General features: G+C 34.4%; 2 protein-coding genes across 4 annotated transcripts in view; one reads left to right on the top strand and one right to left on the bottom strand.

Moving 5' to 3' along the window:
• LOC144432557 (uncharacterized) overlaps positions 1–15,320 on the top strand; it is a 48,092-nt gene extending 32,772 nt beyond the window's left edge. For 2 of the 3 annotated variants that reach the window (XM_078120797.1, XM_078120798.1), the window contains exons 6-7: positions 1,082–1,279; positions 10,981–15,320. In XM_078120797.1, coding sequence (XP_077976923.1) covers positions 1,082–1,279; positions 10,981–11,438 — 656 coding nt within the window. In that variant the 3' untranslated portion in view covers positions 11,439–15,320. The remainder of the gene's footprint in view (positions 1–1,081; positions 1,280–10,980) is intronic. The other variant, XR_013480728.1, reaches the window with a different exon arrangement.
• Positions 15,321–17,548: 2,228 nt separating this feature from the next.
• The window catches only part of LOC144432652 (Fanconi anemia core complex-associated protein 100-like), a 28,131-nt gene continuing 28,076 nt past the window's right edge, over positions 17,549–17,603 (bottom strand). The window contains exon 7 of the mRNA XM_078120918.1: positions 17,549–17,603. This exon is cut by the window's right edge and continues 83 nt beyond it. Coding sequence (XP_077977044.1) covers positions 17,549–17,603 — 55 coding nt within the window.

Consider the following 17,603-nt stretch of genomic DNA (forward strand, 5'->3'; position numbering starts at 1 on the left):
CCTTTGAAAACACCGTGCTGTGATAGTCTGGCTGCCCATTTATTACCTTTGAAAACACCGTGCTGTGATAGTCTGGCTACCCATTTATTACCTTTGAAAATACTGTGCTGTGATAGTCTGGCTACCCATTTATTACCTTTGAAAACACCGTGCTGTGATAGTCTGGCTACCCATTTATTAGGCTGTACTAATTATATGAGTGTGAATGCCATGTAACCTCAACATTGGTTTAATTTGTAAAGTGATAATCAAAGATGATGTACATTAACTAACTATCTGTATTTATGAAGAAAGTCATGGTTCATCAATCACATTGAAACCATAAACTTAGCCCACTATTGTTAATATCAATGTTTTTCTTGGTAACTCAGTGTTAGAATTGAAGTCTGACATCATTTATGGCTGCATTGTTGCAGTCTACCATGTAATGGACAAAATATAACTGAACACTGAACACATGACGGATGGCCCTCACTGGACTTCTTGGGAACGTTTTTATTTACTTAAAGAATTATCCAGTATAAATACAGATTATTATTACATAATATTATTTAATTATTACTATTGTATGCAGGATTAGACCACCAAACACTGAGTGTGAGGTGCAGGTGAATTTCAAAGTCAAGGTGTACACTGCATATGTACCTTATATTTAAAAAATGTCTATTTTGACCTTTGACACAGTCATATGAATCATTACCATCAACACCAAGTGTTTTAATATCCCCTAATTGGCATTGCATGGAATAAACATCATAAATGTAATTCTCTTCTCTAGCTTGTACTTAAAGAGGAACCTCACTCCAGGAAATGAAGTCATTTTTATAAATTGTGGGTTTTGGACAGTAGTTTCAAGATTTTCCATCACCTACAATTACTTGCCATTTCAGAGAATGACCAAGTTCATCCTGTGCCTTTATAGGGTATCTTTGCTGTGGGACATTCCAGGATTTTCCAGGACCATGCAAACCCTGTCATTGATCCTTCTATACTCTATAAAACTGTTAAATTTAAAATGTACTAAATGTTAAATTTAAAACTGTTTAACACATTTTACGTGCTCTTGGATACTGTTAAACAGGATCAAGACCAAGTTCACCAGCAGATAGTGTGTCAAGCCTAGGATCAGCTGCCGGACAGCAAGGTAGACAACAACAACAACAACAACAACAACAACAAGCAAGTCAGCAGCAACCTCAATCCCAACAACAACCCACTCAGCCACAAGCCTACCCCCAACAACAACAACAACAGCAGCAGTATCCACAACCACAGCCCGGTAAGTTGTCTCTCTCTCTCTCTCTGACTCTAGAAATGATAATTATACTATTAGTCTATGTTTCTGAAGCAAATTACAAGTATTACACAGCATTGGCTTTTGTCAGGATAACCCTTGAACTGTGGTGGATATGCAAAACTTTCTTTCAGCTTACATGTAAGTGTCTTACAGGTATAATAATGATAATACATTGAATAACTCTAATAGACAATCATGCATAGTGAGATGTATTGTATTTAGTATAAGAACTATCATGTATGTAGAACTATCAGAACTATCATGTATGTAGAACTATTAGAACTATCATTTATGTAGAACTATCAGAACTATCATTTATGTAGAACTATCAGAACTATCATGTATGTAGAACTATTAGAACTATCATGTATGTAGAACTATCAGAACTATCATGTATGTAGAACTATCAGAACTATCATTTATGTAGAACTATTAGAACTATCATGTATGTAGAACTACCAGAACTATCATTTATGTAGAACTATCAGAACTATCATGTATGTAGAACTATTAGAACTATCATGTATGTAGAACTATTAGAACTATCATGTATGTAGAACTATTAGAACTATCATGTATGTAGAACTATCAGAACTATCATGTATGTAGAACTATTAGAACTATCATGTATGTAGAACTATTAGAACTATCATGTATGTAGAACTATCAGAACTATCATGTATGTAGAACTATCATGTATGTAGAACTATTAGAACTATCATGTATGTAGAACTATCAGAACTATCATGTATGTAGAACTATTAGAACTATCATGTATGTAGAACTATCAGAACTATCATTTATGTAGAACTATCAGAACTATCATGTATGTAGAACTATTAGAACTATCATGTATGTAGAACTATCATGTATGTAGAACTATTAGAACTATCATGTATGTAGAACTATCATTTATGTAGAACTATTAGAACTATCATGTATGTAGAACTATTAGAACTATCATGTATGTAGAACTATTAGAACTATCATTTATGTAGAACTATCAGAACTATCATGTATGTAGAACTATCAGAACTATCATGTATGTAGAACTATCAGAACTATCATTTATGTAGAACTATCAGAACTATCATTTATGTAGAACTATCAGAACTATCATTTATGTAGAACTATTAGAACTATCATGTATGTAGAACTATTAGAACTATCATTTATGTAGAACTATTAGAACTATCATGTATGTAGAACTATCAGAACTATCATGTATGTAGAACTATTAGAACTATCATGTATGTAGAACTATCAGAACTATCATTTATGTAGAACTATTAGAACTATCATTTATGTAGAACTATTAGAACTATCATTTATGTAGAACTATTAGAACTATCATTTATGTAGAACTATCAGAACTATCATGTATGTAGAACTATTAGAACTATCATGTATGTAGAACTATCAGAACTATCATTTATGTAGAACTATTAGAACTATCATTTATGTAGAACTATTAGAACTATCATTTATGTAGAACTATTAGAACTATCATGTATGTAGAACTATCAGAACTATCATTTATGTAGAACTATCAGAACTATCATGTATGTAGAACTATTAGAACTATCATGTATGTAGAACTATTAGAACTATCATTTATGTAGAACTATTAGAACTATCATGTATGTAGAACTATTAGAACTATCATGTATGTAGAACTATTAGAACTATCATGTATGTAGAACTATTAGAACTATCATTTATGTAGAACTATTAGAACTATCATGTATGTAGAACTATCAGAACTATCATGTATGTAGAACTATTAGAACTATCATTTATGTAGAACTATTAGAACTATCATGTATGTAGAACTATTAGAACTATCATTTATGTAGAACTATCAGAACTATCATTTATGTAGAACTATCAGAACTATCATTTATGTAGAACTATCATGTATGTAGAACTATTAGAACTATCATTTATGTAGAACTATCATGTATGTAGAACTATTAGAACTATCATTTATGTAGAACTATTAGAACTATCATGTATGTAGAACTATTAGAACTATCATTTATGTAGAACTATCATGTATGTAGAACTATTAGAACTATCATGTATGTAGAACTATTAGAACTATCATTTATGTAGAACTATTAGAACTATCATGTATGTAGAACTATTAGAACTATCATGTATGTAGAACTATTAGAACTATCATTTATGTAGAACTATTAGAACTATCATGTATGTAGAACTATTAGAACTATCATTTATGTAGAACTATTAGAACTATCATGTATGTAGAACTATTAGAACTATCATTTATGTAGAACTATCATGTATGTAGAACTATTAGAACTATCATGTATGTAGAACTATTAGAACTATCATTTATGTAGAACTATCATGTATGTAGAACTATTAGAACTATCATTTATGTAGAACTATCATGTATGTAGAACTATTAGAACTATCATGTATGTAGAACTATTAGAACTATCATGTATGTAGAACTATTAGAACTATCATTTATGTAGAACTATCAGAACTATCATGTATGTAGAACTATCAGAACTATCATGTATGTAGAACTATTAGAACTATCATTTATGTAGAACTATTAGAACTATCATGTATGTAGAACTATTAGAACTATCATTTATGTAGAACTATTAGAACTATCATGTATGTAGAACTATTAGAACTATCATTTATGTAGAACTATCATGTATGTAGAACTATTAGAACTATCATTTATGTAGAACTATCATGTATGTAGAACTATTAGAACTATCATTTATGTAGAACTATTAGAACTATCATGTATGTAGAACTATTAGAACTATCATTTATGTAGAACTATCATGTATGTAGAACTATTAGAACTATCATTTATGTAGAACTATCATGTATGTAGAACTATTAGAACTATCATTTATGTAGAACTATCATGTATGTAGAACTATTAGAACTATCATTTATGTAGAACTATCAGAACTATCATTTATGTAGAACTATTAGAACTATCATTTATGTAGAACTATTAGAACTATCATTTATGTAGAACTATCAGAACTATCATTTATGTAGAACTATCAGAACTATCATTTATGTAGAACTATTAGAACTATCATTTATGTAGAACTATTACAACTATCATTTATGTAGAACTATCAGAACTATCATTTATGTAGAACTATCAGAACTATCATGTATGTAGAACTATCAGAACTATCATTTATGTAGAACTATCAGAACTATCATTTATGTAGAACTATCAGAACTATCATGTATGTAGAACTATTAGAACTATCATGTATGTAGAACTATTAGAACTATCATGTATGTAGAACTATCAGAACTATCATTTATGTAGAACTATCAGAACTATCATTTATGTAGAACTATCAGAACTATCATTTATGTAGAACTATCAGAACTATCATTTATGTAGAACTATCAGAACTATCATGTATGTAGAACTATTAGAACTATCATGTATGTAGAACTATTAGAACTATCATTTATGTAGAACTATTAGAACTATCATGTATGTAGAACTATCAGAACTATCATTTATGTAGAACTATCAGAACTATCATTTATGTAGAACTATTAGAACTATCATGTATGTAGAACTATCAGAACTATCATTTATGTAGAACTATCAGAACTATCATGTATGTAGAACTATCAGAACTATCATGTATGTAGAACTATCAGAACTATCATGTATGTAGAACTATTAGAACTATCATGTATGTAGAACTATTAGAACTATCATGTATGTAGAACTATTAGAACTATCATTTATGTAGAACTATTAGAACTATCATGTATGTAGAACTATCAGAACTATCATTTATGTAGAACTATCATTTATGTAGAACTATCAGAACTATCATTTATGTAGAACTATCATGTATGTAGAACTATCAGAACTATCATGTATGTAGAACTATCATTTATGTAGAACTATCAGAACTATCATTTATGTAGAACTATTAGAACTATCATTTATCTAGAACTATTAGAACTATCATTTATGTAGAACTATCAGAACTATCATGTATGTAGAACTATCAGAACTATCATGTATGTAGAACTATCAGAACTATCATGTATGTAGAACTATCATTTATGTAGAACTATTAGAACTATCATTTATGTAGAACTATCAGAACTATCATTTATGTAGAACTATCAGAACTATCATTTATGTAGAACTATCAGAACTATCATGTATGTAGAACTATCAGAACTATCATGTATGTAGAACTATTAGAACTATCATGTATGTAGAACTATTAGAACTATCATGTATGTAGAACTATTAGAACTATCATGTATGTAGAACTATTAGAACTATCATTTATGTAGAACTATTAGAACTATCATTTATGTAGAACTATCAGAACTATCATGTATGTAGAACTATTAGAACTATCATGTATGTAGAACTATCAGAACTATCATGTATGTAGAACTATTAGAACTATCATTTATGTAGAACTATCAGAACTATCATTTATGTAGAACTATCAGAACTATCATTTATGTAGAACTATCAGAACTATCATGTATGTAGAACTATCAGAACTATCATGTATGTAGAACTATTAGAACTATCATTTATGTAGAACTATCAGAACTTTCTTTTATGTAGACCTATGGCTGTAGAATTGTCAGAACTCTCCAAGAATATCAAATAGTAGCTTCCAGCCCATATAAAAAAAATACAGTCACTGTGTTCGTTGGGTGCCACTTTTCAACTGTTCTTCAGTGAGAAACAAACACTAAATAATTCTGTAATTCTTGTTCTAAGAACTGCCACAGCTATCTATCTTTTTGTACTTCTCTACAACCCACTACAGCTATCTGACTAATTTGACTGTTCTACAACCTACAGCTATCTGACAAATTTGACTGTTCTACAACCCACAGCTATCTGACTAATTTGACTGTTCTACAACCTACAGCTATCTGACAAATTTGACTATGTTCTACAACCCACAGCTATCTGACTAATTTGACTGTTCTACAACCTACAGCTATCTGACAAATATGACTATGTTCTACAACCTACAGCTATCTGACTAATTTGACTGTTCTACAACCTACAGCTATCTGACTAATTTGACTATGTTCTACAACCTACAGCTATCTGACTAATTTGACTGATCTACAACCTACAGCTCTCTGACAAATATGACTATGTTCTACAACCTACAGCTATCTGACTAATTTGACTGTTCTACAACCTACAGCTATCTGACAAATTTGACTGTTCTACAACCCACAGCTGTCTGATAAATTTGACTATATTCTACAACCCACAGCTATCTGACAAATTTGACTATATTCTACAACCCACAGCTGTCTGATAAATTTGACTATGTTCTACAACCTACAGCTATCTGATGAATTTGACTGTGTTCTACAACCAACTACAGTTATCTGATGAATTTGACTATATTCTACAACCTACAGCTATCTGACAAATTTGACTATGTTCTACAACCCACTACAGCTATCTGATGAATTTGACTATGTTCTACAACCTACAGCTATCTGACAAATTTGACTATATTCTACAACCCACTACAGCTATCTGACAAATTTGACTATGTTCTACAACCTACAGCTATCTGATGAATTTGACTATGTTCTACAACCTACAGCTATCTGACAAATTTGACTGTGTTCTACAACCTACAGCTATCTGACAAATTTGACTATATTCTACAACCCACAGCTGTCTGATAAATTTGACTATGTTCTACAACCTACAGCTATCTGATGAATTTGACTGTGTTCTACAACCCACTACAGCTATCTGATGAATTTGACTATGTTCTACAACCTACAGCTATCTGATGAATTTGACTGTTCTACAACCCACTACAGCTATCTGACAAATTTGACTATGTTCTACAACCCACTACAGCTATCTGATAAATTTGACTATGTTCTACAACCTACAGCTATCTGATAAATTTGACTATGTTCTACAACCCACTACAGCTATCTGATAAATTTGACTATGTTCTACAACCCACTACAGCTATCTGATAAATTTGACTATGTTCTACAACCCACTACAGCTATCTGATAAATTTGACTATGTTCTACAACCCACTACAGCTATCTGATAAATTTGACTATGTTCTACAACCTACAGCTATCTGATAAATTTGACTATATTCTACAACCCACTACAGCTATCTGATAAATTTGACTATGTTCTACAACCCACTGCAGCTATCTGATAAATTTGACTATATTCTACAACCCACTACAGCTATCTGATAAATTTGACTATGTTCTACAACCTACAGCTATCTGATAAATTTGACTGTGTTCTACAACCCACTACAGCTATCTGACAAATATGACGATGTTCTACAACCTACAGCTGTCTGATAAATTTGACTATATTCTACAACCCACTACAGCTATCTGATAAATTTGACTATGTTCTACAACCTACAGCTATCTGACAAATTTGACTATGTTCTACAACCTACAGCTATCTGACAAATTTGACTATGTTCTACAACCCACTACAGCTATCTGATAAATTTGACTATGTTCTACAACCTACAGCTATCTGACAAATTTGACTATGTTCTACAACCCACTACAGCTATCTGATAAATTTGACTATGTTCTGCAACCTACAGCTGTCTGATAAATTTGACTATATTCTACAACCCACTACAGCTATTTGATAAATTTGACTATATTCTACAACCCACTACAGCTATCTGATAAATTTGACTATGTTCTACAACCTACAGCTATCTGATAAATTTGACTATGTTCTACAACCTACAGCTGTCTGATAAATTTGACTATATTCTACAACCCACTACAGCTATCTGATAAATTTGACTATATTCTACAACCCACTACAGCTATCTGATAAATTTGACTATGTTCTACAACCTACAGCTATCTGACAAATTTGACTATGTTCTACAACCCACTACACCTATCTGATGAATTTGACTGTGTTCTACAACCTACAGCTGTCTGATAAATTTGACTATATTCTACAACCCACTACAGCTATCTGATAAATTTGACTATATTCTACAACCCACTACAGCTATCTGATAAATTTGACTATGTTCTACAACCTACAGCTATCTGACAAATTTGACTATGTTCTACAACCTACAGCTATCTGACAAATTTGACTATGTTCTACAACCCACTACAGCTATCTGATAAATTTGACTATGTTCTAAAACCTACAGCTATCTGATGAATTTGACTATGTTCTACAACCCACTACAGCTATCTGATAAATTTGACTAATGTTCTACAACCCACTACAGCTATCTGATAAATTTGACTATATTCTACAACCTACAGCTATCTGATAACTTTGACTATATTCTACAACCCACTACAGCTATCTGATAAATTTGACTATATTCTAATTTTGGATTAGACATATACACCAAAAAAAGACCTTGTTAGTCCCCGCGGACGAAGTCCGGAATGGGGACTTATGGATTGGGTTCCGTCTGTCCGTCCGTGCGTCCGTCCGTCCGCAGCTGTTTCTTGGAGATGCCTGGACCGATTTTTTTCAAACTTGGTACAGGGGCAACATACTATAGCATACATATGCACGTCAATTTGTTTTATGATACAATCCAATATGGCCGCCTAGCAACCATTTTGTTTGCGAATTTTCCCTGTCTAAAGCCATAACTCAGACATGCTTTAACAGATCTCATTCAAAGTTGGTATTAGGACAGTGTTCTATGACATGCATGTGCATATCCATTTTCATTGTGATACGATCCAATATGGCTGCCTGGTAGCCATTTTGTTTGTGAATTTTCATGTCCAAAGCCATAACTCAGACATGCTTGAACAGATCTCATTCAAAGTTGGTATTAGGACAGTGTTCTATGACATACATGTGTATATCCATTTTCGTCGTGATACGATCCAATATGGCTGCCTGCCAGCCATTTTGTTTGTGAATTTTCATGTCCAAAGCCATAACTCAGACATGCTTGAACAGATCTCATTCAAAGTTGGTATTAGGACAGTGTTCTATGACATACATGTGTATATCCATTTTCGTCGTGATACGATCCAATATGGCTGCCTGCCAGCCATTTTGTTTGTGAATTTTCCATGTCCAAAGCCATAACTCAGACATGCTTGAACAGATCTCATTTAAAGTTGGTAATAGGACAGTGTTCTTTGACATACATGTGCATATCCATTTTCATTGTGATACGATCCAATATGGCTGCCTGGCAGCCATTTTGTTTGCGAATTCTCATGTCCAAAGCCATAACTCAGACATGCTTAAACAGATCTCATTCAAAGTTGGTATTAGGACAGTGTTCTATGACATACATGTGCATATCCATTTTCGTTGTGATACGATCCAATATGGCTGCTTGGCAACCATTTTGTTTGCGAATTTTCCCTGTCTAAAGCCATAACTCAGACATGCTTTAACAGATCTCATTCAAAGTTGGTATTAGGACAGTGTTCTATGACATGCATGTGCATATCCATTTTCATTGTGATACGATCCAATATGGCTGCCTGGTAGCCATTTTGTTTGTGAATTTTCATGTCCAAAGCCATAACTCAGACATGCTTGAACAGATCTCATTCAAAGTTGGTATTAGGACAGTGTTCTATGACATACATGTGTATATCCATTTTCGTCGTGATACGATCCAATATGGCTGCCTGCCAGCCATTTTGTTTGTGAATTTTCATGTCCAAAGCCATAACTCAGACATGCTTGAACAGATCTCATTCAAAGTTGGTATTAGGACAGTGTTCTATGACATACATGTGTATATCCATTTTCGTCGTGATACGATCCAATATGGCTGCCTGCCAGCCATTTTGTTTGTGAATTTTCCATGTCCAAAGCCATAACTCAGACATGCTTGAACAGATCTCATTTAAAGTTGGTAATAGGACAGTGTTCTTTGACATACATGTGCATATCCATTTTCATTGTGATACGATCCAATATGGCTGCCTGGCAGCCATTTTGTTTGCGAATTCTCATGTCCAAAGCCATAACTCAGACATGCTTAAACAGATCTCATTCAAAGTTGGTATTAGGACAGTGTTCTATGACATACATGTGCATATCCATTTTCGTTGTGATACGATCCAATATGGCTGCTTGGCAGCCATTTTGTTTGCGAATTCTCATGTCCAAAGCCATAACTCAGACATGCTTGAACAGATCTCATTTAAAGTTGGTATTAGGACAGTGTTCTATGACATACATGTGCATATCCATTTTCGTCGTGATACGATCCAATATGGCTGCCTGGCAGCCATTTTGTTTGTGAATTTTCCATGTCCAAAGCCATAACTCAGACTCCATTTTCATCATGATATGATCCCCCATACCCAACCAATCCTTTATTGTTGGATGCATATTCCATGTCCAACAAGCACACACAACATATCTAAGTCTGTTTGTTTTAGGTTCACAAATGTTGTTGCGTGATCAGAGTAGTGATAATTCCTTAAAACCCAATTATAGCGGGGACTATGTCATTATCAATGACTTGTTTTATCAGTATGTTGGCATTAATTTATTAGTATTAGTAAGAGTTTTAACTTTGTATTCCAAAGTTGAGCTATGTCAATGAAGCTGTAAATCCAAAGTCAAGTATGTCATTGACCTTTAATTATTTGGACTCTTACAGGTCAACCCCAAAGTCAAGTTCAGCAACCAACTTCTGCACAATATGGTCAGTCTCCTTCTCCAAGTTCTCAAATTGGTTTCCAACAACAGCAGCAACAGTATCCAGGACAACAGCAGGCACAACCCGGATATCCAACCTCTGCTCCACAACAGCAACAACAACAACAGCAGCAGCAACAGCCTGCTGCATATGCACAGCAACCAGGCTATTCCCAAGCTGGTTATCCACCTCAAAGTCAAACTGGACAAGCACAAACTGCTCAATCCTACTCAACAGCTGGCTACACACCATCAGGCCAGCAACAAGCTTACAGTGGTCAACCTCAAGGTCCAGGGTATGGTGCCCAACAGCAACAACAGTATCCTCCAGGTGCTGCTAACCCATACTCAAGAGGACCACAACAGTTTCAAGCAGGACCTCCAAGGGGGTATCCTACCCCTGGACCAGGTTACAAATAACACTCCCTATAACTGTAGGAATTTTGCATCATCACTAATGAAACACCATGCAAGCTGGACTTATCACGGATTTGCATATTGAATGTCATGTGACATTTGATGTTTTTGGCATCTAAATATCTGATAGTATCAGCTAATTTCATTTGATACCCTTTGTAAATTGTCAAGTAAAAAATAACAAAATTATTGAATTTACCCCAAAATGATAAGTAATTCAAAGATAGATGAATAGCCAGCATTCTAATATCATAATAGTGTGATAGATGCGAGTATTTGAAGCAAATATTACTGTTGTGCAAAATTAATCATTTATATCATCATGCCATTTTCGTGAACAATTTCCCAGGCATTTTAGTTTTCAACCATTGATGATATGTAATAGACAGAGGTATGTTTATATTTCTTCACTGGTACAGTGCCACTCCTACCCCACCCTACCGAGTGCCACTCCTACCCCACCCTACCAAGTGCCACCCCTACTCTACTAAATACTACCACCACCTACCAAGGTTTGCACTGCCTAACCATCATGTTTTGCTCTGGTGAATGAATTTGCTAAAATCAGATATAAAAAGTTAAGTTGTCAAAAACAACCATAATAGATAGACTGGAATGTTTACCTTACATTTGACTAAAAATGAAAACATTTTAACAAATATCAAGTCATCTGATGTGCCTTGTAACTTATCGTATTATGTCAACAATTACCATATTGTGTAAGGGTGGTACTTATAATCAGTCTATCTCTCGTCTGCCCCATACACAAATACCATCTCTTGTACTAGACTCACTTGGTATAGAAATACCATCTCTTGTACTAGACTCACTTGGTATACAAATACCATCTCTTGTACTAGACTCACTTGGTATACAAATACCATCTCTTGTACTAGACTCACTTGGTATATAAATACCATCTCTTGTACTAGACTCACTTGGTATATAAATACCATCTCTTGTACTAGACTCACTTGGTATACAAATACCATCTCTTGTACTAGACTCTCTGCCCCATACACGTACCATCTCTTGTACTAGACTCACTTGGTATACAAATACCATCTCTTGTACTAGACTCACTTGGTATACAAATACCATCTCTTGTACTAGACTCTCTGCCCCATACACGTACCATCTCTTGTACTAGACTCACTGGGTATACAAATACCTTCTCTTGTACTAGACTCACTGGGTATATATCACATGGTTTTTCCTTTTATGGTACCATGATTCTGTATTTATTTATAATGATTCTGTAATCTTTTTAAACACAAAATATGGGTAGAATTTTCATGTTTTAAAAAGTCAGGTGAATTGAATCGTGTTATAATTTATCGTTTCTCTGTCATTTCTCTCAACTCAAGTACAAATTTGCCAAAAACAAAAAGATTTTTTACAAAGAATCCCCAAACATAAGCATACTGTTGCTTGGTTTGTGATTATGCAAACCAACAATCAGCTTTAAGCCAGTTTTGTTAACTCCGCTGTCAAAGACAGTCAGCGGAACTATAGGGTTAGGTTGACAGTCAGCGGAACTATAGGGTTAGGTTGACAGTCAGCGGAACTATAGGGTTAGGTTGACCGTCAGCGGAACTATAGGGTTAGGTTGACCGTCAGTGGAACTATAGGGTTAGGTTGACCGTCAGCGGAACTATAGGGTTAGGTTGACCGTCATCGGAACTATAGGGTTAGGTTGACCATCATCCATCTGTCCGTCAACATTTTATATTTCAATCTTCTTCTCCAAAACAAATTGGCCAATTGAATTGGAATTTGTTGTGTGGGTGTCTAGGGATGAGCAGATAAAAGTTTGTTCAAGACAAATTGACAAAGTCATTAATATGCAAATTAGGTCAAAAAAATAAAATAAAAAATTGGTAAAAATGTTTCACAAATTTTCTCCGAAACTACTGGGCCAATTGAGAACTTTGTTGTTTTGGGTGTCTTGAGTTGAGATGAGCAGGTAGAAGTTTGTTGTTTTGGGTGTCTTGAGTTGAGATGAGCAGGTAGAAGTTTGTTGTTTTGGGTGTCTTGAGTTGAGATGAGCAGGTAGAAGTTTGTTCAACACAAATTGACTGGGTCATAAATATGCAAAGCAGGTCTAAAAAGTAAACATTTTTGGTAAAAAAAATCTTCTCCAAAACTACTGGGCCAATTGAGTTTACATCTCTTGTGTAGGTCTCCTTTGATAAGCAGATGTAAGTTTGTTCAAGACAGGTTGATTAGGACAATGCTATGGAAATTAGGTCTAAAAATAGAATTTTGGGTAAAAATGCTTCATAAATCTTCTCCAAAACTACTGAGCCAATTGAGTTGAAATTTGTTGTGTAGTTGTCTTGGGATGAGCAAATATAAGTTTGTTCAAGACAAAATGATTGGGTTATTAGTATGCAAAATTAGGGGTAAAAATAATTTGTATGTATAATGATGACTATAATACAAATGTATGTACAAGCATTGACCGGAAGTATACAGTGCTGTGTAGTATGTACAAGTATTGACTGGAAGTATACAGGGCTGTGTAGTATGTACAAGCATTGACTGGAAGTATACAGGGCTGTGTAGTATGTACAAGCATTGACTGGAAGTATACAGGGCTGTGTAGTATGTACAAGTATTGACCGGAAGTATACAGTGCTGTGTAGTATGTACAAGCATTGACTGGAAGTATACAGGGCTGTGTAGTATGTACAAGCATTGACTGGAAGTATACAGGGCTGTGTAGTATGTACAAGCATTGACTGGAAGTATACAGGGCTGTGTAGTATGTACAAGCATTGACTGGAAGTATACAGTGCTGTGTAGTATGTACAAGTATTGACCGGAAGTATACAGGGCTGTGTAGTATGTACAAGCATTGACCGGAAGTATACAGGGCTGTGTAGTATGTACAAGCATTGACTGGAAGTATACAGGGCTGTGTAGTATGTACAAGCATTGACCGGAAGTATACAGGGCTGTGTAGTATGTACAAGTATTGACCGGAAGTATACAGGGCTGTGTAGTATGTACAAGCATTGACTGGAAGTATACAGGGCTGTGTAGTATGTACAAGCATTGACCGGAAGTATACAGTGCTGTGTAGTATGTACAAGTATTGACTGGAAGTATACAGGGCTGTGTAGTATGTACAAACATTGACTGGAAGTATACAGGGCTGTGTAGTATGTACAAACATTGACTGGAAGTATACAGGGCTGTGTAGTATTGAATTATTATTTCATGTCTCACATTCTAATAGAACATGTTGTAGCTATTCAAACATCTCATCCTCTTATTACTATGGAAGAATGTCTGTTGTAAAGGAAATGCTCAGATAATACAAAAATATAGCATTTTTACTGAGTTGTAATAGTCATTATTTGGACAAATTACATGGTCATATAATGACTTTACCTTTACTCATAACCACACTGGTTAATTAAATTTGAACCTAACCAACAGTAACAAGGTGTATTTGTTTTTATAATCATGACTACCTTTATACCGGGTTTCCCAGTCTGTCTTGGTACAGGAGTTCTACTAGATCCTTTGTAAACACACTGAGAGATATCAAAGCTGAATCTAATTATTTTCCTCTCTAACATGCCATCAAATGGTGAGAATTGTGATTTTTAGATTCAAAATATATTTACGCGATAATTCATTCTTCCTTGCTGATGTCGGTATCAATTTTCATTAATAGTGTGACCCTTTCACATCACTAGTAAATATACGAATGTATTTATTCAGTGTATGGTTTGTATAATACATGTAATTGTATCTAGGAAAGTGATCTTGATAGATAGCAATGTGATTTATTTTCAATTCTTACTTTCAATATTTGCACTGTATTTTATTTCAGTGTAGACTATGTTTGTATTAAACAATCAGTTTCCATGAGCCAAGATCGTGTGTCATTCTTAAATTGGTCCAGACTGTTCAGATAACACAAACATTACTCTGATTGGTCCAGACTGTTCACAGAGAATACAAACACTACTCTGATTGGTTGACTCCACGGAGAATACAAAAACTACTCTGATTGGTTGAGACAATTCACAGAGAATACAAAAACTACTCTGATTGGTTGGGACTGCTCACAGAGAATACAAACAATACTCTGATTGATCCAGACTATTCACAGAATATAAACACTACTCTGATTGGTTGACTGTTCACAGAGAATACAAAAACTACTCTGATTGGTTGAGACTGCTCACAGAGAATACAAACACTACTCTGATTGGCCCAGACTCTTAACAGAGAATACACAAACTACTCTTGATTGGTCCAGACTGCTCAGAGAACACAAACAGTACTCTTGATTGGGCCAGACTGCTCAGAGAACACAAACAATACTCTTGATTGGGCCAGACTGAACAGAGAACACAAACAGTACTCTTGATTGGTCCAGACTGATCAGAGAATACAAACAGTACTCTTGATTGGTCCAGACTGATCAGAGAACACAAACAGTACTCTTGATTGGTCCAGACTGATCAGAGAATACAAACAGTACTCTTGATTGGTCCAGACTGAACAGAGAACAAAAACACTACTCTGATTGGTTGAGACTGTTCACAGAGAATACAAAAATAGTCCCAATGGTGGCGTAGCACAACTGTATTTGGTTGTTGCTATGCACATGGTCTTGTTGCTAGGGATCTTTGCATACATTTTTGGGAATCTTTAGTAACTTGCCTACCCCTCCCACTTTTCATCTTTGCAATATAAACCATCATTTAGCTATTGCCATGGCTGTGGTCCTGTTGCTAAGCATATTTACATACATTTTTTGAACCTTTTAGTTGCTTACCTACCTAACCCTGTTGTTATCTTTGTAATATGCATTGTCATTTCACTGTTGCTAAGGGCATGGTCATGGTTGCTAGGACCAAATGTTTTCAACAATAATTGCAGAATAACACCTTCACAAACATCCCCACTACATTTCAACCCATTCACCATGCAGTTTTTTTTACCAAAAACCTAATTTGCATATCACTGATTGGATGATATGAATACTGCTTCACCTACACATCCCCCAGATGCACCCCATTAAATTTCAATCCAATCTGCTCAGTGGTTTTGGAATTATAGATTTTTGGCCAAAAATACACAATTTTAGCCCTAATGTGCACATCACTGATGAGACCATCATATCATGAACAATTCTTAGTAAAAACACCCTGAAGAATGTTTCACCCAAATTTCAGACCAATCTGCCCAGTAGTTTCTGAGTATACGTTTTTTGACCAAAAATCATATTTTTTTACCCAAATCACAAACCGGTGGTAAGATCATTTTGATTTGAACAATTTCCCAACTGGACACCCAAGGTAATGGATCCACCAAATATCATGGCAATCGGTTCAGCGGTTTTTACTTTTAAGTTGTTTACACACACACACACACACACACCCACACAGACAGACAGACAGACAGATGCCGGGCGATCCCTATAGTTCATTTGTGCTAAAAAATAATACCCCAGTTACAACTAGTACAGCTTCAAGCAAATTTGACATTTTATATAAATACACTGCAGTCTGCTATACTACTGTATTCTTATATAAATACACTGCAGTCTGCTATACTACTGTATTCTTATATAAATACACTGCAGTCTGCTATACTACTGTATTCTTATATAAATACACTGCAGTCTGCTATACTACTGTATTCTTACATAAATACACTGCAGTCTGCTATACTACTGTATTCTTACATAAATACACTGCAGTCTGCTATACTACTGTATTCTTACATAAATACACTGCAGTCTGCTATACTACTGTATTCTTATATAAATACACTGCAGTCTGCTATACTACTGTATTCTTACATAAATACACTGCAGTCTGCTATACTACTGTATTCTTACATAAATACACTGCAGTCTGCTATACTACTGTATTCTTATATAAATACACTGCAGTCTGCTATACTACTGTATTCTTATATAAATACACTGCAGTCTGCTATATTACTGTATTCTTACATAAAGGAAACTTAACCAGATAGTATGTTATCACTTTTTTAATGTATAATAATCACAAACTGTTTGTACAAATGAAATGCACACATTTTGTTGTATTATTTCTGTAACTGCATGTATGCATCACAATTCAAAATATTAGCAGACTGTTAGTTCTGAGCTTAGAGTATATATCAATCAGTTCT

This window comes from Glandiceps talaboti, chromosome 3, assembly GCF_964340395.1.
Source record: "Glandiceps talaboti chromosome 3, keGlaTala1.1, whole genome shotgun sequence".
In the NCBI taxonomy this organism is placed as follows: Eukaryota; Metazoa; Hemichordata; class Enteropneusta; family Spengelidae; genus Glandiceps; species Glandiceps talaboti.